Source organism: Geotrypetes seraphini, chromosome 14 (genome assembly GCF_902459505.1).
Source record: "Geotrypetes seraphini chromosome 14, aGeoSer1.1, whole genome shotgun sequence".
In the NCBI taxonomy this organism is placed as follows: Eukaryota; Metazoa; Chordata; class Amphibia; order Gymnophiona; family Dermophiidae; genus Geotrypetes; species Geotrypetes seraphini.
This window is the reverse complement of record NC_047097.1, coordinates 67,875,317-67,901,210: the sequence shown is the minus strand read 5'-3', so window position 1 is coordinate 67,901,210 and position 25,894 is coordinate 67,875,317. Positions and strand designations below refer to the sequence as shown.

General features: G+C 42.5%; 1 protein-coding gene across 2 annotated transcripts in view; it reads left to right on the top strand.

Annotated features, from left to right (window-relative positions):
- The first annotated feature begins 2,782 nt into the window (after window positions 1–2,782).
- The window catches only part of SLCO3A1 (solute carrier organic anion transporter family member 3A1), a 214,752-nt gene continuing 191,640 nt past the window's right edge, over window positions 2,783–25,894 (top strand). For both annotated transcript variants that reach the window (XM_033920897.1, XM_033920896.1), the window contains exon 1: window positions 2,783–3,114. In XM_033920897.1, the coding sequence (XP_033776788.1) occupies window positions 2,995–3,114 (120 nt within the window). In that variant the 5' untranslated portion in view covers window positions 2,783–2,994. The remainder of the gene's footprint in view (window positions 3,115–25,894) is intronic.

The window sequence follows — 25,894 nt, the reverse complement described above, 5'->3', positions numbered from 1 at the left end:
AAATCTAAATAGTCTAAAAAGAAAATAATTCTGTTTAAATCTTGTTTACATAGTTGCCCAAAAACAGGATCGCAGTTTACCAAACTTCTCATAAAAATGCTAAACCAAAAAGACGCGTCTTAACCATTGATCTAAATTTTACATAAAATAGCTCAGAACGAACCATAACTGGAAGAGAGTCTGCCCCTTTAAGAAAATGAGGATAGCGAGCAGACAGAAGGGTGAATCTTTAGGCCTCCTCAAAAATGTATGTGGAAATCAATTTGGGACCAAATTAATTGTTTATTAGATAACCCAGTGGCATTATCATATGATACTGTGCTGTTTGGTATGGCAATGAAAGCAAAAAGTCAGATTTCTACAAATAATAACAAATTATTACTTATAATGACTGGGGTTGCCATTCAACAAATTACGTATAATTGGAAAAATTGGAGTAGATTAAATTATAATTTCTGGTGGAACTCCTTACGTCATGCTTATAAAATGGAAAGATTTATTGCAATACAGCGCGGTTTTTTCAGGAAATTTCAGGATGTGTGGGAGCCATTTACAAAGTATTGTACCGATTAGATGACATTTTATTTTTATTTTCCCCTTAAATTTACAAGTTTGATTGTGAGGGGGGAGGGGAGGGTAAATTTATTGTTACATATTGTATAAGGTATTGATTATATGATAAGAAAGGGTGGGAAGGGTGGGAGATAAGAGCATATTATTTGTACCATTGATGATTATGAAGTGTTATATTTATTGTTAATTTGTTTGGATATATTGTTACACTTATTGTAAATTTGAAAATGAATAAAGAATTTAAAAAAAAAAAAAAGTATGTTCCACAGCAAGTCGGCCAGGACAATAGTCATGTGTTGTTCTCTACAGAAGCAGTTCCTTCCTCTGATAATAGCCTGCCCCAGAAATTAAAGCTGCCTCCACTTAAAAGAGAGATCATGGATCCTAAGGGGCAAGCATCAGTTCGTTAGAGATGCCAAGGTACCTGGTTCCAGGCTGGAAATTTAGGGACCTGGATTGCTGAGGCAGGTCAGGTTTCAGGATATCCACAATGAATATGTATGAGATGGATTTGCATGCACTGCCTCCTTGAGATGCAAATCTCTCTCATGCATATTTATTGTGAATATCCTGAAAACCTGACCTGCCTGTTGCTCTGGAGCAGTGTTTCCCAAATCTGTCCTGGAGGACCATCAGCCAGTCGGGTTTTTGGGATAACCCTAATAAATATGCATGAGAGAGATTTGCATATAATGGAGGTGAAAGACATGCAAATCTCCTCATGCATATTCATTAGGGCTATCATGAAAACCTGACTGGCTGGTGGTCCTCCAGGACAGGGTTGGGAACCACTGCTCTGGAGAACCGGAATTGCCAGTTTCCCCCTGATCTGGAGTGAGAGGAGCTTCTAGTACAGCAAGGGTGTCAAATGTTGGTCTTCGAGGGCTGCATCCAGTCAGGTTTTCAGGATTTCGCCAATGAATATGGATGAGCTCTATTAGCATACAATAAAAGCAGTGCATGCAAACAAATGTCATGCATATTCCTTGATGTTTGACACCTCTGTAGTACAACAGTCACCCCAGTGGGGGTGGGGCTGTGCGCCTTGGTTTTCGGGATATCCCTAATGAATATGCATGAGCTCTATTAGCATACAATGAAAGCAGTGCATGCAAACAGATCTCATGCATATTCATTGCCATTTGACACCCCTGTAGTACAGCAGTCACTGCAGTGTTTTCAGGATTTCCCCACTGAATATGCATGAGCTCTATTAGCATACAATGAAAGCAGTGCATGCAAACAGATCTCATGCATATTCATTGCCATTTGACACCCCTGTAGTACAGCAGTCACTGCAGTGTTTTCAGGATTTCCCCACTGAATATGCATGAGCTCTATTAGCATACAATGAAAGCAGTGCATGCAAACAGATCTCATGCATATTCATTGCCATTTGACACCCCTGTAGTCCAGCAGTCACTGCAGTGTTTTCAGGATTTCCCCACTGAATATGCATGAGCTCTACTAGCATACAATGAAAGCAGTGCATGCAAACAGATCTCATGCATATTCATTGCCATTTGACACCCCTGTAGTACAGCAGTCACTGCAGTGTTTTCAGGATTTCCCCACTGAATATGCATGAGCTCTATTAGCATACAATGAAAGCAGTGCATGCAAACAGATCTCATGCATATTCATTGCCATTTGACACCCCTGTAGTCCAGCAGTCACTGCAGTGTTTTCAGGATTTCCCCACTGAATATGCATGAGCTCTATTAGCATACAATGAAAGCAGTGCATGCAAACAGATCTCATGCATATTCATTGCCATTTGACACCCCTGTAGTCCAGCAGTCACTGCAGTGTTTTCAGGATTTCCCCACTGAATATGCATGAGCTCTATTAGCATACAATGAAAGCAGTGCATGCAAACAGATCTCATGCATATTCATTGCCATTTGACACCCCTGTAGTACAGCAGTCACTGCAGTGTTTTCAGGATTTCCCCACTGAATATGCATGAGCTCTATTAGCATACAATGAAAGCAGTGCATGCAAACAGATGTCATGCATATTCATTGCCATTTGACACCCCTGTAGTACAGCAGTCACCCAGTGGGGGGGCGCCTTGGTTTTCGGGATATCCCTAATGAATATACATGAAGGAGAGTTGCAAGCCTGGCCCTCCCTCCGCCGTTTTTCAGGCCCATTGATTAGGGGCGTGCTGAAAAGCCGCCGGGTTGGCAGGGGGGCCAAAGCGCTCTTAACGGCACGAGCTCCTCGGGAAAGGGGGGGACGACGGAACGGAGCGCGTCGCCCCCGTCACTCTCTCGGTCGCGCGCCCGCAGCCCCGCCCCACGCCGGCGCCCGCAGAGAGAGAGAGAGAGGAGGAGGAGGCGGGGACGTGGCCGGCCTCCTCCCCCTCCCCCGCTCCGGAGCAGAGCCGCCGGGGCCGGCCGGAGTCGGGGAGCAGAGATGGCGGGCGGCGAGGCCGGGCGGCGGGGGCGAAGGGCGTCCTGCTTCCTCGACATCAAGGTCTTCCTGGTGGCCGAGTGCTCGCTCATGCTGGCGCAGGGCACGGTCGGAGCTTACCTGGTGAGTGAGGGAGGGAGGGAGGGAGGGGGCGGGAGAAAGTCACCCCCCCACCTGTCGGGCGTCCGCTCCGTTGCCCCCCCCCCCAGCCCCGGAATGAGTCAGCACGCGCCCAAGAGTTCTGCTGCCACTTTGCCAGGCACGTTCCCTCCCCCCCCCCTCAGACGTTCTGCAGCAGATCGTCCCCCACCTTCCAGGGGGAAGAAGTTGGTATAGAGGTGGCAGACTTTGAGGGGGGGGGGTCGGGGGGGGGGTCTCTGGCGCGGCTCCAGATGCTCGTTGCTATCTGGGCATCGGACTACTTCATGCCAATGGGTGTTGGAGGCAGCTTTGGAGACCTGGCATCAGATTTTGGGGGGAAAAAAAAAAACCCCAAACACCCCCCCCTCCAAAAATCAACCACACAGCTGTTTCGATTCTTATTTTCTGGAGGATATGCATTGCAATAAACCACCTCACCCCCCCCCCCCTTGGGAGCGCCTCTGCACTACATATTTCAATGCATGGGTGTCCTAAACGATGATCTCCAGAGCCTTGCATGTAAAGTGAACAACAGCCTTCATCTGCCTGGCTGACAACACCAATCAAACTTGGTACCTCGGGCATAGCAGCCTGCCCTGTGGATGCTGTGCCCCCCCCTCCCCCCTTGAGTCCTGGGCTGCATAATCTGCATTCTGTGTAAATGACTAAATATGCAGCTGCAGGGGTAGAAGTGATTTTAGCTTGCAATTTTAAAATACCAAAAAAAAACCCTGCAAATGCAGTGCCATTCCTGAGAGTGTCCTAAACTCCTCATTGCCGGATACAAGTGAAGGACAGCTTGGTGGTACTCTTCTCTTTTCCAAGTTCACAGACTTCTGGAGAGACCACTCATAGGACACATACTGCGCTCTTCTGTACACCCGCTGTGTGATTTATGTCTTAAGGATGACACAAAATTTGAGGATGTTTTCCACAAAATGGGCATCCTAATCATATCTTGTGCCCATGAGTGCATGTTGCCAGTCCTTACTGGGGGGTAGAAAGACAGAGCATGTGGGGTATTTTGATCTGTGCATGTCTTGTGTATGGATATTTAATGACGGGACAGGATAGATTTTATTGTTATGGGTTCTGTATGATTATGTTACTCGCCTCGGTCTCATTCTGGTTTTCAGTTGTGTCACCTATTTGTGTTAAAAATAAAAGTGAAATGAATGGCTCTTTTGAGTACTTTGCTTCATTGAAAATTACAGTCAAATGCGTGCTGTAAGCGAGTTGCTAAAAGCCTGTGAGCTGTTGCTATGCAGGGCGATGCCTGGAAGTGCAGTCGAAAAGTACCTTGCACAGTGGCTTAAAATTAACCTCAGTTATTGGGAAATGGTCGCTTTTAATATGTTGCCTTTACGGACTGCTTTTGCATTTTGTTTATCCTGGCGATAGGGCATAGCTTCTAATGTACATATTAGAGTTATACACCAAGGGTTGCATCATTCATGGAGAGCTGGGAAGAGGCACTTGTTAATGACTCTGTTAATTTTTCATGACGGGTGATTGTGGATTGGGCTCCTATAATGCTGGCTTCCTTTTCATTCTTCTTTGTCTTGGGGGTGAAGTTGCCGCCATCGTGGTCCTGCAGCTTTGAAAGCCTTATCTGTAGTTTTATGATATGGATTTAGATTATATTTAGTTGGTTTTCCAAAGTCAAACGCAAGCCAAGTTACAAATTCAGGATAGCATTGACGAAGCAACTAGAGAAATGGGATGGGTGGGGGGTTAATGTTTATGCTTTTTAATTTATAACTCGTCTTTATGTTAAGGCAGAGAACAACACAACAAACAGAAGTAAATTATACAATACAAAAGTAAATTATTCAATACAAAATGACAAAAGAAGTCACAGCATTAGTTCAAATAGTATGGAGATCACAGCAAGTCAAGCCTCTTCAAGTAAATGGTGCTTCAGCATCAACCGTAAAGAACATAGAAACATGATGGCAGATAAAGGCCAAATGGCCCATCCGCAGCATCCACTATCTCCTCCTCTCCCTATTGGCTAAGGCTCTTATCATTTGCATCTCTTCTTCCTATAGGCTAAGGCTCTTTACACCTGCATTGTGAGGTCATGGAACAGGGGTGTCCAACCTGCGGCCCCGTGAAGTATTTTGTGCAGCCCTGGTTGAGGGCGATAACAGTGTTTTCCTCTGCTGCCCCTGGGTGTTTACCATCTTGCCGGCTCCCTCCTCTGTCTTGCTGCAGCGTCTGTGTATTTGTGTGGCCCCAGAAACATTTTTTTCGGCCAATGTGGCCCAGGGAAGCCAAAAGGTTGGACACCCCTGTCATAGAGCTTTATGATTATAGAAACATGATGGCAGATAAAGGCCAAATGGTCCATCCGCAGCATCCACTATCTCCTCCTCTCCCTATTGGCTAAGGCTCTCAACATTTGCATTTCATCTTCCTATAGGCTAAGGCTCTTAACACCTGCATTGTGAGGTCATAGAGCTGCCCATCTGCAGTAACCATTATCTCTTCCTCTTGAATTCAGACACAGTCTCTTTCTCCACCACCTCTTCTGGGAGACTGTTCCACGCATCTACCACTCTTTCTGTAAAAAAGTATTTCCTTAGATTACTCCGGAGCCTATCACCTCTAAGTTTCTTTTTTACAATTCTCCTTATGTTGTCATAGTCTGCTTTTTAAAATTTAAATGCTATTATATTGGATTTCCTGTGTGTTTATTCTCCAGAGTTTATATCAAATCTGATCATGTTATGATCACCGTTATCAAGTGGCCCCCATCGCTATTACCTCCTGCACCAATTCATGCACTCCAAATGATAACAAGGTCTAGAATTGCCTCACCTCTTGTCAGTTCCCACACCAGCTTCTCCATAAAGCAGTCCTTGATTCTTCAATGGATTTTATCTCCCTAGCATGCTCCGATGTTCCATATACCCAGTCAATATCAGGGTAATTGAAATCACCCATTATTATTGTGCTACCCAGTTTGCTAGCCTCTCTAATTTCTAGTAACATTTCAGCATCTGCCTGTTTGTTTTGGTTAGGTGGATGGTAGTACACACCTATCACTATCCTTTTTCCCCTTTAAACATGGAATTTCTACCCATAGGGATTCCAAGATGCGTTTCTGCTCCCGTAGAATTTTCAGTCCATTAGATTCAAGGCCCAGCTTAGCATATAACGCTACGCCTCCATCAATTTGATCCACTCTATTGTTGCAATATAATTTGTACCCTGGTATTACAGTGCTCCACTGGTTTCCTTCCACCAGGTCTAAGAGATGCCTATTATCTCTCCCCCCCCTTTTTTTTTTTTACAAAACTGTAGTGCGGTTTTAGTGCCGTCTGCGAAGATAACAGTTCTAACGCTCTTAGTAATTCTGTTGGCATTGAAGCTGTTATCGCCACGGCCAGTGCTAAAAACCGTGTTACTGTTGTGAAAAGGTAGGGGGTAATATATTCTAACTCTCCCATCTTGTTTCTTAGGCTTCTGGCATGTACATATAATGATGGTCATTTCTATTTATAATTTGCTCAGCAGTTGATATGGATAATTTGCAGTCTTTAAAATCTGTTTGCTCTGTGCTTAAGGACACCTGGTTTACTGTAGTCTCTATTGCAACCTCACTATCATGATGCCCTATTTCCCTGTTTGGTGATGTCTTTTCCTTGATCTGAACCATGCTTTTTTGAACGCCTCTGTTTCTAGTTTTAAAAACTGCTCTATCTCCTTTTTAAATGTTGATGCCAGCAGCGGGATCCATCTTAGTTAAGGTGGAGACCTTCTTTGCAGAACAGCCTCCCCCTTCCCCAGAATGTTTCCCACTTCCTAACAAAGCTAAAACTCTCCTCTCTGCATCATCCATGCATTGAGGCATCGGAGCTCTGCCTGTCTTTTGGGTCCTACAGGTGAAACAGGGAGCACTTCTGAAAACGCTGCCCAGGAGGTTCTGGATTTTAGCTTCTTACCTAAGATCCTAAATTTTGGCTTTCAGTACCTCCATACCACATTTCTCTATGTCATTGTATCAAGACAGAAGGCTCCTCCCCACTGTTGTGTAAAATCTTTATCTAGAGATTATTCAACCTCTTTATGAACTGGCGGAAATAAAAGAATTATTTTGTGGATCGGCAGTTGAAGAACACTGCTATAAACTATGTCAGCATTGTTTTCATTGATCTGTCATACTGTTTGTGATAAAGTGCTTTTTCACACAGATTTTGTTAATTTCCTTTAGCTTTAGTTATATTCTTGTGAATTTTATGTGTGGAATGGCAGGTTAGTATGTTTTTAGTTTAAAATTATTTTTACAGCTATTTATCTGCCTTGGTGCTCCATTTACAAGAGGTATAGAGCTTTGCAGCTTTGTATTAGGGTCTTTAAAAAAAAAAAAAAAAAAAATATATATATATTCATTATTTTAATTGAAAGATGGACCCTGAGCCTGTTGGCTATTTTAAGATGGTTTTATATTTTTAGGTGGTTGACAAGACTATATAGCACTAAAGGCAAAAAACTGATGCCATAAAGTACAATCATAATAAAAACCTATCTCCATAATTTGTGTAACATTCATAGAAATAGATACATAAGTCATAATAAAATCACTAAAACATCTGTAAAAACAAGCTCCTCTATCAGTTGCCTACTGTAATTTTTGGAAATATGGGACAACTGGTTGCTAGGATTGTGTGTGTAGGAACCGTGACATCCTGAGGCAGGGTCTGTTACCTGCATTAAGCAATAAAGGATGAATCCTGGAGAGTCCATGAGTGAACTGTACAGGTTTACTGAGGCGAAAGACTTTTTCTGCCCATTTCCATTTGTATCACAATTTGGGACTGTCTTAGGAATTTTCTCGTTGGGAGTTATGGTGTGCAGCTTAGTAAAAGGGTCATCTTTAAAAAATATTTAGAAAACTTGGAGTCCGGTTAAAATATTTTAAGAGCTAGGACAAAAGTGTAGTTGTTCTTATAAACTTCTCCCACCTCATTTTTGAACTTTATGGCTGTTACTTATTTCGTACAAATGTCATTTTTGCTTATTTTCTTATTTATTTATTTGTTCAGTTTTTAAGGCCTCCCTCCCATAAGAGCCCAGAAGGGGTTACAGGTTTACATACAGAATATAGGTCAGGACAAGACGATTTGAACGAACGAGTACAAACTTCTCACAGCGATAGGACAGTTTTCATATTCAGTAGGACAAATTTATCAGATTTTGCTTGGACTTATTACAACAATAAGATGGTTATAATGATCACTCTTAAACTAGCGGGGTCGGCTTATATAGGTTGCCTTGATCCTCCCAAATATAATGTCCCTCTCCAATATAGTAACATAGTAAATGACGGCAGATAAAGACCTGAGCAGTGCATCCAGTCTGCCCATTAGTTGTATCCATTAAAAATACATGATTAAATTAACTTGTCTCTTCTTTGATATTTCTGGGCCATAGACTGTAAAGTCTGTTATTGTCCTAGGTTCCAATTGCTGAATTTGCAGTCCAAGCTCGCTCCAGCCTATCCAACCATCCTGTTTGCAAGATATCTACCATAAAGTCTGGCCAGTAATATCCTCATGTTCCAAGTTAGTGGCGTTCCCATCGATGCCCTCCCCAGGCCATCCTACACCAAATCGCCCCATATGGGACAAAGACCGTGCAAGTCTGTCCAGTACTGGCCTTAGCTCTTTAATGTACATCCTTCATTTTCTGATTAGAGATCCTCTAGGTTTATCCCACGCTTTTTTGAATTCCATCACTGTTTTCCTCTCCACCACTTCCCTCGGGAGGGCATTCCAGGCATCTACCACCCTCTCTGTGAAAAAGAATTTCCTAACATTGCTCCTGAGTCTTCCTCCCTGCAACTTCAAATTATGCCCTCTCTACTCTGACAGTGCAACCAAAACGAGACAGTCATAAACTTCATCACTGACCTTAGGTGCACCATATTTATGCCAGTGTTTTCTTGGCCTAAATACTGGCGCATAAGTCCGAAACAGGCGCCTACATGTAAAACACGCCTACAATTTGCCCCCCTCCTAATTACACCTATTTTAAGGTAGGTGCCTATCAAGTTAGGTGCTTACCATCCAATTAAGTGCAATTAACATCAAGTCAAGAAATCCTTGAAGACAAACCAACACTGCAAGACTTGTCCCAACTCGCTCTTCTCTTCAATTCCTCTGGAAATGGCCAGATAACTTCTTTTGTAATCCGCCTTGAACTGCAAGGTATTGGCGGAATAGAAATCACGAATGTAATCAATTACAAGTTGCTAATTTGCCAATTATTGGTGCCGGCTAGGCTTTCTAAATAAGTTAGCTGGCTAGATCAGCTAGACACGCCAAACTGGGCCCCTGAATTAGGCATCATTTATAGTATCTGGGCCAAGTGCTTAAATTTGGGTGCCATTTGCAGTGGTAGCCATATGGGTAGTCTACCCTGTCTTCCTAAATAAGTCTAGGGTATGTACCCTATGCAGTATTATAAGCAGCGGAGTCCTGTGATTTAGGTGAGATTTATTTAGGTATGTTGGTACTAGATGTGCCTGGTTTTCTACACTGAATATTTTTGATGATCTGAGACGATCTGTGGCGAAGGCGCTTTATCACGGCCACTCGTACCTCTGCTTAATTAGCTGTGAAATCATCCTTCTAAGGGGGGAGGGGGGGAGAAACCATCCAGTTGGCAGTCCTATTTTATGAAGCAAAAAAAAACAATTAAAATTTCTCATTTCTGCCTTTTGTTCCAGCCTTTGATCACTGCACTTCAAAAGCGACTCAGTTTTGTGAAACGTCTGCTCTAGCTCTGTAATGTTTTGCATAGCGAGAGCAAGGCAAATGTGTTGGACGGTGAGGAGGAGGGGTGGCTGAAATTTATTTTCCCATTTTGTTTTATTGGAATTGATTTTGATGCTGTACATTTAAGTGCAGCTGCTGCTGGGTTTTAGGGAAGCGTGAAGGCCAAAATAGGATGATACTGGTGAAGGAAAATAAATAATCTCCCATGAAAGCCCTAAAGACATTTTCCAGTGGAAAGGGTGGAGGGAGAGGAGACCTGTGAACATTTTGATTTACTTAGTGTAAGCACAAAGCCAGTAAATCTTGCTAGGTTTCAGCTTGGAGGACATACTGAATTCCTGTCTGGAACTCTGCTGTCGATTGTCCTCTCCAAGAAACATACAAACATGATGGCAGATAAAAGCCAAACGGCCCATCCAGTCTGCCCATCCGCAGTAGTCATTATCTCTTCTTCTCTCTAAGAGATCCCACTTGCCTATTCCATGCTTTCTTGAATTCAGACAGTCTCATTCTCTACCACTTCTTCTGGGAGACTGTTCCACGCATCTACCACCCTTTCTGGAAAAACATATTTCCTTAGATTACTCCTGAGCCTCTTTTTTTAAATTTATTTATTTATCAAATTTCAAATTTACAATTCAAGTATCCACTTGTACAGAAAGTTGAAGAAAGAAAACAACTAAAGCACAACCAGCACACTATTATTCCAAATACAAATTATATAAGGAAAATAAAGCACTTAGCTTAACTTCAACTCAAGTCCTCAAATTAGATCCAAGATTAAATTAGCGAGTATGAACAGAATGATATAAAACATCATAAGGAAAATAAGTTCCCTAGACTGAGAGAGGATGTCCCTTAATATTCAAACTGCACTCAAACTTTCCCTTCATCCATTCGAGCTCCAGCCAAGAAGGCTGTCAGCTGGAGAGGTTCAAAGAAAACATATTTATTCATACGATAATGTATTATGCATTTGCATGGATGACTAAGAAAAAATGTCCCTCCTGAGCCTCTTAACTTCATCCTATGCCCTCTCATTCTAGAGCTTCATTTCAAATGAAAGAGACTTGACGCATTCACGCCATGTAGGTATTTAAACATCTATCATATCTCCCCTCTCCCACCTTTCCAAGAATGCTCAATGACCAGTTCTGGACTGGTTTTAGATGTAAATTGCATGGTACTTGTAATGTACAGAACTGCGTGCGTCTGGCAGCGCTTTAGAAATGAGAAGTAGTAGTCCATAATCTGCATAATCTTAAGTGGTGCTTTCTCCATGTCTATCTTATCCCTGGGAATGGTAACCTGGAATCTTGCTACTCTTTGGGATTCTGTCAGGTTCTTGTGACCTGGATTGGTCACTGCTGTACGCAGGATACTGGGCTAGATGGACCATTGATCTGACCCAGTATACAATATTCTTATGTTCCAATGTATTTTTCTTGTGCAAAACTTATATTTCCATTTCTATTGCTGAGCGTAGGTTGGTTCGAAATACTGATAAAGGTACCTCCTGTTGGATGACAGGACATTTTCTATAACCAACAAAAGGGATATCTGTCTCTGGACAGAAAATTACATCGGTGAAGACCTTTAAATATCTTGGGAGTTATTGTTGATCATCAACTATGCTTTAAAAGCCAAGTTTCAGCCTTAGTAAAAGCTAGCTTTTACTCTTTAAGAGCATTATGGGCAGTTAAGAGGGCTTTTCTAGGAAAATAAGTTACATTTCTCAATGCATGTCTTGCTAATCTCTAAATTAGATTACTGTAATATAGTTTATAAAGGGCACTCAAACATTAATTTGAAAAGTTTACAAACAATTCAAAATACTGCTATCAAAGTGTTGGGCTATAAGAAGAAATTTGATAGAGTTCCTCCTTTATTTTTACACTATCGCTGGTTCCACTTTTTTTATAGGATACAATTTAAGGTTTTGACACACATAAGGCTTTCTTTTATCAGCAACCTAACTACAGTACTTGTATAATCTGACAATCCCATATGCACCTGCAAGAACGTTAAGATCGGTACAAGATAATTACATTATATTACGTTAGTGATTTTTATTCCGCCATTATCTTGCGATTCAAGGCGGATTACAGAAGAGAATTTCTGGACATGTCCAGAGGTGTTACAGAGTAGAGCGGGTTGCTTCAGAGGATTGAAATTGTTTCATACGGTGTTAGTTAGTCTTCATGGATTTCTTGAATAGAAGGGTTTTTATTTCTTTTCTGAAAGTTTTGTAGTCTGGGGTCGCGATTAGTAGATTGGAGAGTTGATGATTTAGTTTTGCTGCGTGTGTGGCTAGAAGGCCATCGTACAGTTTTTTACGTTTGAAGTCTCTGATTGGAGGGTATGTGAATGGTGTCTGGGTTCTCCTGTGCCTGGTTGTGGTAGTTTGGATTTGGCGGTTGTTCAAGTAGGTTGGGCTGTCACCATTTATGGATTTAAATAATAGACAGTAGAATTTAAATAATAGATTAGTTCTTCCTTCACCAAATAGAGCAGGATGGGAGTATTGTGGAATCATCTTCCACGAGAATTGAGGTTGGAGGCAAATGTTAAAGCATTTAAAACAATGTTGAAAACTCTTAAATTTCATGAAGTGTTTGGAGACATTTCGACATCACCAGACTTAGTACATATATATATATTAGTGGAAACGTGTCTTTCAATAGGGTCAGTGTAATACAGAATTGATACAAGAATTTGTACCTAGAAGAGAGGTGGGGGAGGGGAAGGAATTCAAGATGGCGGATGCTATCTAGCTGAGCTCGGAAGGCTTAGCGTTTTCTTTAAATTCTATAACGAATATCCTGGAAAGCTGTTACCTTTTGCCGATATGCCCCATACTAAGAGGAAGGGGACTGTGAGAGCGGCTCAGTTACCGCTGCTCACATCGTCGCCGGCCCAGCAGACGATCCAGCGTTTCCTGCAGCCGCTGAGCCCAGCTGACACCCGGACATCCCCGCGGCGGTTGAGTTCCGCGTCGGACTTGAGTGAGGGAGCACTCGAGTCCCTGGATTTGCTGACATCATTGTCACCTCCACTTCTCTCTGCGCCACCGTGTCCAGCAGGAGCGCAGAGTATTGAGCTTGGCCCTGAGGGAGAGGAGCAGGAGCAGGCTTTGGGAGCAGCTAATGCCCCAGCTGGAATGCTGGGTCAAAAGATCGCTGAAGGAGAGGGAAGAACAGCAACTACCCCAGCAGTGACACTGGAGATTCTCCTGGAGGCTATTAAGGAGGTGGATGTGAAGGTAGAGAAGACTGCCTCGGACATGGAGGTATTGGTTCAAAAAATGGATACTTTTTCAAATAGTTTGCTTAAAGTCAAACAAGAATGCATGGACAAAATACAAAATGAGTCAGCCTCCTTGAAAAATTCAATTACCACTATAATTAAAGAACATAATTTTGCTGCTTGTAAAATAGAAATGATAGAGAATTATAATAGAAGATTGAACTTGAGAGTCCTAAACTGCCTGAGGATACTAGCAATATCACCGATTGAGATTTTAAAAAAAATTTCTTATAGAATGTTTGAATTTTCAACAAGATCAGATACCGCCCATAAATAAAGCGTACTTTTTATGTGTTTCAAAAAGAAATTCAGATAATAATGATATACCTAGGGGTGAGAATTTGGTCTCTGATAAAGACTTGCAAAATCTTACAGCAGTATTAGAGGAACCGTCCGTAGAAGTTAAAGAAAGAGTAACCCTAATTGTTAACTTTATCTTTGAACAAGATCTTAATTCAGTGATGAGGTTATTCTTTAAAAAGTCTGGAACCCTCTTCTGTGGTCAATGTCTATGGTTGTATCATGATGTAACTAGAGTAACTCAGGAAAGGCGAAAACTGTTTTTGGGAATGAGAGAAGAGACAAGGAGACTAGGTGCTACATTTTTGTTAGCCTATCCATGCAAATGTGTTATTAAGTTTATGGGATTAAAATATGTGTTCTTCACACCAGAACATCTACGATCCTTTCTAGATCTTAAGGATTTATCTAGTGGTGGAAGTGTACCTCAAGAATAATGCCGGGTTGTAGCGTTTAAGTCTTTTCTTTTTATTTTAGAAACATAGAAACATAGAAAAAGACGGCAGAAAAGGGCTATAGCCCACCAAGTCTGCTCATTCCAATTATCCGCCCCCCAGAGTTCACTCCCCTAGAGATCCCACGTGAATATCCCATTTCTTCTTAAAATCCGTCACGCTTCTGGCCTTAATCACCTGCAATGGGAGTCTATTCCAATGATCCACCACTCTCTCGGTGAAGAAGTACTTTCTGGAGTCGCTACGAAATTTCCCTCCCCTGATTTTCATCGGATGCCCTCTGGTGTTTGAGGGTCCCATGAGACAGAAGAGATCATCTTCCAACTCGATGCGTCCCGTGATGTACTTATACGTTTCAATCATGTCTCCCCGTTCTCTTCTTTCCTCAAGTGAGTACAGCCGCAACTTTTATAGTCTTTCTTCATACGTGAGATCCTTGAGCCCCAAGACCATCCTTGTCGCCATTCGTTGAACCGACTCGATTCTTAGTATGTCTTTACGGTAGTGTGGTCTCCAGAACTGAACACAGTACTCTAAGTGAGGCCTCACCATGGATCTGTATAATGGCATCATTACTTCAGGTCTCCTGCTGACAGGAGACCTGAATGTTGCAATGTTACTCCCTGTAATCTTTTCATTTATTTCCTCCTTCTAATTGAGGTCTGAGGAAGAGTTAGTTTCATAATAATTTTTACTTTTAAATGTTATAATGTTCTATGATGTTAATTTTGTTGGAACAGGACTCTGTATTTCTATAACAAGTAGTTTATACTTGTAAAGTATGCTAAAATTAAAAAAAATTAAAAAAGAATTTGTACCTTATTGTTGTAATTTCTAGGTATGAATGAGGGAGTGCATGCTGTGCATACTACTTGGATCTGTCCTACTTAATATGGAGTTCCTTTCTTTTTATGTATTTTTTTGTAAACCGCTTGGAACAGGCGCTATAACAAGTTTTAATAAAACATAAAACATATTTCTTTATATATATTATAGATCATACCTTTTTCAGTAATAGCTCAAGATGAACTGTAGTCAGGTACACTCGGTGGCGTAAGAAGGGGAGCGGTCCTCCCCGGCACCCATCCTGCTCTCCACCCCCCCTTCCCCGCCCACCGCCAATACTGTGCCTACCCGCCCTCCCCTTCCCTCGTACTTCTTTGATGTTCGCGGTGCGAGCAGCAACCTCAACCTGCTGCTCACGCCAGCATCCGCTCTTCCTCTGATGTCACTTCCTGGACCTGCACCTAGAAAGTGATGTCAGAGGAAGAGCCGACGCTAGCGCGGACAGCAGGTTGGGAGTTCCTGCTCGCTCCTTCTCTTCCCCAACAGTTAAATTTATTAGCATAAAAAGTCCCAGTATGTCTACTTGGCATGATAACAAAGCTAAGGTCCCGACTAGGATCCCAGTTTTGGCAATCGAGAATGCCTTCTTCAGGGGACAAACAAGTAACGAATACTGACTGCTATTCAAATAAGTAAGGGTCGTAAGTGCCACTACATTAGGAGTTATGTTTTTGCATAAGGAAGTAGTGGTTATTTCTCCAACTTGGGTAAAATAGCTTAAACCAGAATCTGATGTAGCGTTTGGAGTGGACTAGATTAGTAACACAAATTTCACTTCCTATAAATTACCTCTTGTTTCTCACTGATTGCTTGTTTCTTAGGGCTTTCGTTATTTCCATAAAATTTTGTTTTCAGGAAAAATATTGTTTTTGCTATTTTGCACATGAATAAATGTACTTGATCCTGCTGATAAGAGACTCCCCTTTGAGTTACTGCTGCCGGCACGTATGTGGGTGTTAATATATGTATATATATGTGTATATACTGTCAAATAGGCACAGATTGCAAACATTCAATATGAATGTGTTTCTCGTTAAAAAGAAAAGAAGTGACTGCCAGGCAACGCTAAAAATTCACACTGAGATTATCATATGGGGAAGTAGTAGCATAGCATGGGATATGCTGATGGGAAACCAGGAGTTCGTCGAGGTTAATCCTCTCCAGCTGTCTCTTTGCCATTTTGCTCGTCATGAAGTAGGATAAGGGGATAAGGAATGCTTCATTGATGCATTTCCTTTCGAGCTTGAAACTCTTTATGCCTTTGTTGATCAAGGTCTGTTGTGGAATGGAGGAATAGCTTCATGGTTAGTGAAGTGACCTGAGAACTTGGGGTTCGATTCCCACTGCAGCTCCTTGTGACTCGGAGCAAGTCGCTTAACCCTCTTGTTGCCCCAGTACAAAATATGTACCTGTATGTAATATGTACACCGCTTCGACTAAAGCCACAAATGGCTGTACATCAGGTCCTATACTTGTGATCCCAGCTGGTGCTGGAGTCTGCCTAGTTCAGTAAAGGGGCAGCATGGTAAACAGTGATCGATGCATAATATACACAATTCAACAAAGATGTATTAATCTTTGGCATTCAGCCTCACAGGACCTAGAAACACTGGACATGGTGGTGGATTAAGGACCTTGATGTACTAAGATACAGTGTCAGACCACAGACGTGGACTTGTGGGGAAAATGTGCAACACGCCCACTAGTACACAAAAGCACCAAAAGTGTGGCATTGCGCATAGGAGTATTTTTCATACCCGTTGTTCCAAGTGGAGATTGTATCCTCTCCCCACCCCCCAAAAAAAAATCTGTGAGGGAGTAAGCCTTCAGGAACAGATTAGTTTTCCAAAGGTTTTGCAACAGAAGAGTGGGAGAACTTGAGGTGGCCATTCAGGGAGGGGCTCGGAACGGGGCAGGAGCGCGAAAAGCTTGCTCCTGCCCGGTACACCGCCGGACTACCAGGGATTGAAAAAAGGGGGAGGCGGGAGGGAGATTAAAAAAAAAAAAAATTGGCAGAGTTGGCTTGGACGGGAGATGGGAGTGATCCCTCCTGTCTCAACTGACCAGTCCATAAAGAAGGCCTGGTGGAGGCCTGCAACAAGTACGGGAAAGAGGGGATGATCCGAATACAAGCTGAGACCCCCATTTTTGGGTCATTTTTTGGGCCCCAAAATCTTGGTTTGTATTAGAGTATATACGACAGTGGTTTCAAAACCTGTCCTGGGGGACCCCCAGCCAGTCAGGTTTTCAAGATATCCCTAATGAATATGCATGAGAGAGATTTGCATACCTGTCACTTCCATTATATGCAAATATCTCTCATGCATATTCATTAGGGATATCTTGAAAACCTGACTGGCTGGGGGTCCCCCAGGACAGGTTTGGGAACCACTGATATACGATACTCAAAGATATATAATAATAAAATAATTAATTTTTTTGTATACCGCTCTACCAAAAGTTCAAAGCGGTTCACAACAGAAAAGATACATACAGTCAACGTATATAAAGTCCATAGTAACACAGTCGATAAAAAAGAATACATCAATTAAAAAGCAAGAAGAAGTTAAAACAATAGCACAACTAAAATGTAAACATGTCAAACAGGCGTGTCTTTAGTGATTTTCTAAAATCAAGATAAGAAGTAGCCTCAAGTATAGGTTTTCCAAGACATATATTCAGTTTAGCGGCCTGGAATGATAAAATTCTGTCGAAAAACTTCTTCTATGGACATGACTTTAGAGAAGGGTAATTAAATAGGTTTATTCTACGTGTACTCTTCTTAGAATAGTTCAAAGAAAACTGAGAGGCAAGGTAATCTGGTAGCATCCCGAAAACTGCTTTGTAACAAATGCAAGAAAACTTAAACCGAACTCTGGACTCCAGTGGAGTTGTTGATAGAAAGGGGTAAGAGGCTCCCATTTTCTTAGTCCACAAATGAGGCAAACCGCGGTGTTCTGAATCGCTCTCAATGTTACAGTAATCCAAAATACTCAAAATGGATGTCTGCACCATATATTATGTTGTGGTCACTGACATTTATAATAACCCTGTTATACAAAAACAATAAGGGTGAGGAAAAAGCCTCAAACACACAGCCCTTCCGAATCAATCGCTTCTGGCTGCTTTCAGTAATATCATAGGCATAGAAAAGAGGTTTAAAAATGACAGACACCGTTCAGGTGCACACAAAGGGACTTCTCTCCAACATCCGTCTTTCAGCGACTGCTCTCCTTCACACCTGCTGTCCCACGCTTTCCCGACAAGGAACTTTGTTTCGCCAATACTTCTTCAGGAGTTCCTTTATTTTTTAAGCCTATGATATTACTGAAAGCAGCCAGAAGCGATTGATTCAGAAGGGCTGTTACATTAGTTTGAGGCTTATTGTTTTGTGTAACAGGGTTATAAATGGGTTTCCTTTCAGTCACCATGATATAACAATTTATAGTCCTGAGTAATTTTTACCTTACGCCATGCTTTTTTTCCACTGTAAGTTTGCTAATGGAATAGGAGTGAACAGAGCTGAAAGGTAAAACATTCTGGCAAACCCATCTGCAGATGTATTTTATGGCTGTGGCCCATAAAATGTAACTGCCTTTGAATAGATGAGATGGAATAGCACCTTCTCTCTGCAGCCTCTCCCTTGCGCCAAGCAATAATATCAGGATATAAATTGTCATGCCATTAACAGAAGACCAAAAATGTGAGTGTGTGTGTGTGGCTGTCAGAGCACACAACTGATGCACTGGAGAGCAGGACTGTTGCTGCAGCCTTGCTCTGACAATGACATAATGGGGGTCATTTGGACAATGTACACACTAGAGAATGACACAAGGACAAATTTTGTCCCGTCCCTGTGAGTTCTTTTCCTGCCCCTGCCCCATTCCTGCAAGCTCCATCCCCATCTGCACAAGCCTCAAACACTTTAAAATCCTATGTAGAGACATTCTAGAGCTCAGATTGTGATGTCATAATGCCTCATTCCACCAATGCCTGAGCTCCGTCCTCATCCGCACAAGCCTCAAACACTTTAAAATCATAAGCGTTCGAAGCTTGTGCGTTTAAGGCGGAGCTCACAGAATGGGACAGCGACAAAACTCAGGGCGGGAAAAATTTGTCCCCGTGCCATTCTCTAGTACACACATATAAGGGGGTTTCACATCCTGAATTGTATAATCCTGGTTGGTTGTTCTTTTTTTTTTTTTATCTGCCTGCTGGTTCCAATAAAGTGCTGGATTGAAGTTGATGTTCTTTCTAGTTATGCTGACCCATGTATGCTTGAAAAATATTTTGTGTGCAAGGTTTCCGCTTCGACTCGATGTGTGCACTACAGCCTGTGTTGACAGTAAAGACAGACAACAAAAATTCTGTGCGCATGGTTGCTATGCCTCTGCACTCCCTTTTTGACCCGTGTGCACATGCATAAGTGCTCAGCTTAGCGCGAACATTGGAAATAGCTGGAAAACCCAGTGGCGTACCAAGGGGGTGGGCGGGGAGTGGTCTGCCCCGGGTGCACGCCCCAAGGGTGTGCACAGCCGACCACCCTCCCTATTCTGCCATGACGTCAGAGAGAAGGCTTCCGATGCAGCCGTGGATCTTGGGTGTAGACGCTCGCGGCTTTCAGCAGGGGAACCAGCCAGACATGCTGGGCAGGGAAGAGAAATGTTGCTGCTGCACAGGGAAGGGGGGGAGGGTAGAAATGCTGCACAGGGAAGGGGGAGAGAAATATTGCAAAGGCAAGGGGGGAGACATGCTGCTGCTTCTGCACAGGGAAAGGGGGAGAAATGCTGCACAGGCAAGGGGGAGAGAAATGCTGCTGCTGATGCACAGGCAAGAGGGGAAGAAATGCTGCACAGGCAAGGGGGGGGGGAAGAAATGCTGCACAGGCAAGGGGGAAAAATGCACAGGAAAGGGAGGGGAGAAATGCTGTTGTTGCACAGTGAATGGGGGGGAGAGAAATGCTGCTGCTGCTGCTGCAGCACCCAATTGGGGAGAGAGAGGGAAGGAGGGAGAAGGAAGACAAGGGAGAGGAACCAGAGATGCCAAGTCCATGGGAGGGAGGGAAAGGAAAAAAGGAAAAGAGATACCAGACCATGGAGGGGGAGGAAGAGATGCCATGGCATGGGGGGAGAGAAGGGAAGGAGCTAGAGATACCACACTATGGTGTGGAATGGGAAGGAATAAAGGAAAGGAGAAGAGAAAGAGAGAGATGCCAAAGCATAGGGGAGGGGGTGGAGACAGAAAAATGGAGAGGGGTGAAGCTGAAATGAATCATGTGCAAAGGAGAGTAGGGACCCAGGATATACAGTTTATTGAAGGGACATAGAAAGATGGTAGATGCCAAATGGAAGAGAGAGAGGGTGGACAGTAGATGGAAGAGGTAGAGAGAGAGAGAGGGCAGAAGCTTGCTGTATGGGCAAAGAGAGGGCAGATGTTGCATGGAAGGGAGAGAGGACAAACGCTGTATAGAAAGAAGAGAGCAAAGAGAAGATGATTAAAGCAGAAATGACAAAAGGTAGTTAGAATCAAGTAGTATTGTAACTGTATTGATAAAAGTTTACAAATAGAAAATGGAAATAAGGCAATTTTTTGGACTAAACCCCTTTCCTCAGGACAGGATACTATAACAGCAGTATACTGTACTGTTCTGAAGAAAGATTTGGCCTCTGAAAGTTAATTGAAAAATGGATTAGTCCAATGAAATGGTATTTTCTTATTTCTCATTATTTGTTTTATTTTTATTTGTTAATTTGTAAAGTGGTGATTGTTATGTATCAGTTTTTCAAATTTACATCTACTGTCTTTATATTTTGTACAGTATTAGAGGACATGTATTACTGTTTTTGTGATGTTGCATTGTATACAGAGTCAGGGTTCGGTGCTGGGGCCAGTCCTGTTCAATATGTATGTAAGTGACATTGCTGAAGGGTTAGAAGGAAAAGTGTGCCTTTTTGCAGATGATACCAAGATTTGTAACAGAGTAGACACCGAAGAGGGAGTGGAAAATATGAAAAAGGATCTGCAAAAGTTAGAGGAATGGTCTAATGCCTGGCAACTAAAATTCAATGCAAAGAAATGCAGAGTAATGCATTTGGGGATTAATAATAGGAAGGAACCGTATATGCTGGGAGGAGAGAAGCTGATATGCACGGACGGGGAGAGGGACCTTGGGGTGATAGTGTCCGAAGATCTAAAGGCGAAAAAACAGTGTGACAAGGCAGTGGCTGCTGCCAGAAGGATTCTGGGCTGTATAAAGAGAGGCGTAGTCAGTAGAAGAAAGAAGGTGTTGATGCCCCTGTACAGGTCATTGGTGAGGCCCCACTTGGAGTATTGTGTTCAGTTTTGGAGACCGTATCTGGCGAAAGATGTAAGAAGACTTGAGGCGGTCCAGAGGAGGGCGACGAAAATGATAGGAGGCTTGCGCCAGAAGACATATGAGGAGAGACTGGAAGCCCTGAATATGTATACCCTAGAGGAAAGGAGAGACAGGGGAGATATGATTCAGACGTTCAAATACTTAAAGGGTATTAACGTAGAACAAAATCTTTTCCAGAGAAAGGAAAATGATAAAACCAGAGGACATAATTTGAGGTTGAGGGGTGGTAGATTCAGGGGCAATGTTAGGAAATTCTACTTTACGGAGAGGGTAGTGGATGCCTGGAATGCGCTCCCGAGAGAGGTGGTGGAGAGTAAAACTGTGACTGAGTTCAAAGAAGCGTGGGATGAACACAGAAGATTTAGAATCAGAAAATAATATTAAATATTGAACTAGGCCAGTTACTGGGCAGACTTGCTCGGTCTGTGTCTGTATATGGCCGTTTGGTGGAGGATGGGCAGGGGAGGGCTTCAATGGCTGGGAGGGTGTAGATGGGCTGGAGTAAGTCTTAACAGAGATTTCGGCAGTTGGAACCCAAGCACAGTACCGGGTAGAGCTTTGGATTCTTTCCCAGAAATAGCTAAGAAGAAAAAAAAAAAATTTAAATTGAATCAGGTTGGGCAGACTGGATGGACCATTCGGGTCTTTATCTGCCGTCATCTACTATGTTACTATGTTACTATAGTTTCTTGGCAGTTCAGTTTAACTTTTGTCTATATATTTCTATTTTTAGTTTGTGATTATTCCATATTGGGCGAGGGTGTATCTGTCTGTGTGTATGAAAGGGACATGGCTTTCTGATAGCATCGACTGTACAGGATCAATTGACTGTGCAGGATCTGGTTTGTTTAGTTTTACAATGTATGTGTTGGTGTTCTAGTGCTCACTGCAGTGTTTAAGATGCTGCCTTTTCCTAGGAACACTCTTGTTCGATATGTGGATTGTTACCAAAAATCATATTTTGGATATAGATGGGGGGGGGGGGGGTGTCAAAAAATGATGGGCCCCGGGTGTCACATATGCTAGGTACGCCACTGGGAAAACCAATACACCAATAAAGACCACGGGTGTTGTTCAAATATCCACCACTTTGGAAAAAAATGTAAGAATTTTGTTGTGGTCTGTGTGTGCTATGTATGTCTACCTTCCACATGCACTAATCATTCTTTTCTGACACCAAACAAATCCATATTTGAAATAGCAGTCACCCAAAGGAGTTTCGACAATATTCTGAGGTATTGAGAGGACTGGCAGAAAGGCGGGATATTGATCATCCTCGCTTTTGTAATTAACTTAATGGGCTAGGTTTCTGTTATGCTCTAAAATACGTGACAGATTGTGTCATCTTTCAAAAACATAGATATTTGCAAGTTTATTAAAGTGAGGCGGTGAGGTCGATGTGGACTACAGTGGTCATAGCCATTTGCCGAGCGATCTTGGTTTTTCTCTGTTAATAATACGCTCTCTCGTATGCCAATTTACTTAATGGCTGTAAGATTATGTTTGATATTACAGCACTGTTGCCAGTTATGTGAAATCGTAGCTGAATAATAAGGTCAGTGACAGACTAATCCTAAAGGAAGCCAAGGGAGATGGGAAAGTGAAAACATAGCTAAACAGGATGTTCCAAGGGAGGAGAATCTCATTTAATCCCTGATATTATTGATAGGTGGAAGAGACGAACGAGTCTGTTAAGTAATGCACACTTTTTGTCCGTCAGAAAACGTGAGCTAGTATTTACCACAAGGTGTCAGTATCTTCTGTTGCTGTGCTGGGCAGTGTTTGTTTAGACTAGAGAATGACACGGTGACAAAATTCATCACCGTTCCTGTCCCCGCGGATAACCGCGGGGAATAAGCCCATGTCATTTTTTAGTGTCTATTTCAGCCTCAATCCTTCTACACCAGCATTCTTCAAAGCAAAGCTTGCGGGTCAGTGGTTGTGGCCATTCATACTCTGATTCTTCCCTCTCTCCTTAAAGAATTACATGAAGATGGTTTACCGCGGTTATCTGCGGGGTCGGTAACGGTGATGAATTTTGTCACCATGTCATTCTCTAGTTTAGACTTGAACATGTTCATGTCAGTAGCGTAGCCCCAGACCTGTTATGTTGGGTGGGCATTCCAGCACATAGTTTAACGTGGATCGTGCCCCTTTCCTTTTGCCCCTGGATCTAGCAGGGCAGAATTTTGTCAATGGCTCCCAAATATCCATAAACTTTCTATAATGTCCCTGTTGTATAGCAATCATACGTTCCATTTTAAACGTGTGGCATAGAGATTCCCACAAGAAAGTATAATTTAACCGATCCCAACTTTTCCAGTTTCTCATAATAAGTTGTATGGCATAACAAAGAGAAGATATTTGGCTTTTAGCCCTCATTAATGTGCCAAATAGCACGGTATTGTATGACAATGCCACTGGATTTTCCAACATTTTATTCACTTGAACCCAAATGGATCTCCAAAACCCAAGTATCGAGGGACAATAGTACAGTAAATGATCTAAAGTCTCTACCTCAAGACGACAGTGCCAGCATCTATCAGACTTGGAACTACACTTCTCCCTCGTTATTTGCGGGGGATACGGACAGAGCCGGACTGTGAATGGTGAAAAACCGCGATTATCCGGCTCTGACCCACCCCCACCTCCCTGCCGCCTTCCCGGCCTTACCTGATTGGTCTAGAGGGCTTTCGTGGCAGGAGCGATCTTCCTACGCTCCTGCCCCGTGCAGATCGCCATGAGGAAATGGCTGCTGTGAGTTCCCGTAGTCCCTCGAGACTACGACGGGAACGCCCTACAGCCATTTCCTCATGGCGATCTGCACGGGGCAGGAGCGTAGGAAGATCGCTCCTGCCCCGAAAGCCCGCTAAACCACCAGGTAAGGCTGGGAAGGCGGCAGGGAGGTATAAAATATGTTTTTTTAAAATTTTCTCCCTCCCCAGAAAAAAATCGCGAGTGCAGAAACCGCGAATGGGGAGGGGGAACGAACAGGGGTCCAAAAAGATCTATGTAACAAAAAAAAAACCATGTTTGTCTCATAGATGCCCAAATTGTGAAAATTAATTTTTATGCAGTGCCCAAAGATATTATCCTTCGTGTACTATTTAATTTTTAAAGTGCGCTGGCCCATTTCTAGCATAACATATGGGCATAGTTAATCACTGAAGTTTAACGAGGAATGTATGTCGCAGATTTTCTTGCTGTTCAATGATAGGCTCATTTTGAATCACACCATAGCATACTCTGTGAATCATCTTTCAGATGCCAAACACATCAGGCACTTATTTCTCACTTTTGATAATAAGGTCAGCGCAGATTAATTCCAGACTGAGAATGCTGACTAGTGTTTTATCTTTAGACAGAGCTAAAGGCTTCGAGCATTCAGCATAGCTTAGAAATTCCTGGTTCAGTTAATGCACCGAGCAGCGACGTCCAGTACCTCTGATTCAGGCACCATTCTTGAGAGTTGGAACTAAAGTACGGTATTTGAAATGAAGGACATTGTGAAAACGCCACTCCTGTTCTGGTTTAAGTGGCAAGGAAAGAACATGCTTTTAGAGTCTCTTTTTTCAAGAGTTTCATAGTGGCTTATAGAATGCAGTGAGGACTGTGGTTACTGCCTGGACCAGGCTAACCCAAGACTGCAATCCAGTTCTAATTTAAACCCATTGCGTATTCAGAGACATAGATTTGATTTTCCCAAAAAAGAGAACTAAAACTATCTCCATGCATGCAGTGGGTACAAAACCAAGGCTGGCCCAGTATCTTTAGGGTAATGTGGGTGAGATAACAACCCTTGGCTCATGCATATTCATTAGGAATATCTTGAAAACCTGACTGGCTGGTTTAGGAACCACTGGCTTTGGTAATTCTGTAAGTTTTTATTCCGACAATGCGCCATGTTGCAAAGTAAGGAAGAAAAACAATCATGCACCTGAAGAACTGGGGTTTTTTTTTTTTTTTTTTTTAAACGGCGTACCAATTCCAATTACAGATGATTATTGGTAGTGCCAATTAGCGTCTAATATATTATTTAAGTTGCATACATAACTGGCACTATTCTATAACCTGTGCAAGTAAGAGGTTTTGTTGAAGATGTTTCGAGAGAGATCTTTGGCATCCTATTTTCTGGTATTGCAAAAATGCGGTTCAGCCTGATGATTTGTTTTCATTTATATTCCCAAAGTGGAAGGTGTGGTCCTGCCCCCTTTGTATAATTGGTATAGTTTTGTGATTCTAAACCAGTGGTCTCAAACATGCGGCCCGCCAGGTCCTATTTTGAGGCCCTCAGTCTGTTTATCATAATCACAAAAGTAAAATAAAACCGTTTCTTGATCATCTGTCTCTTTAGCTATAAATGACAATGTTATTATTAAGACTTAGCCAAAAGGAAAGATTTATAAACTATAAAGAGTTTTACCTCCTGCAAAATTGTCATTTCTTTAATGAGACATTAACTATTTTTTCTGCGGCCCTCCAAGGACCTACAAATCCAAAATGTGGCCCTGCAAAGGGTTTGAGTTGGAGACCACTGCTCTAAACTGAACCACAACTTTTGGTAGCAGCTAATGTAAATTAAGGTTTGCGATTGCTTTACTGGTGGGCCCATGTCATGTCTCTCCCGCACGTAACACCTTTCCTCTAAATCTTCTGACGCTGTCAAGCTAATTCCTTTTCAGCATTTCTGGCAG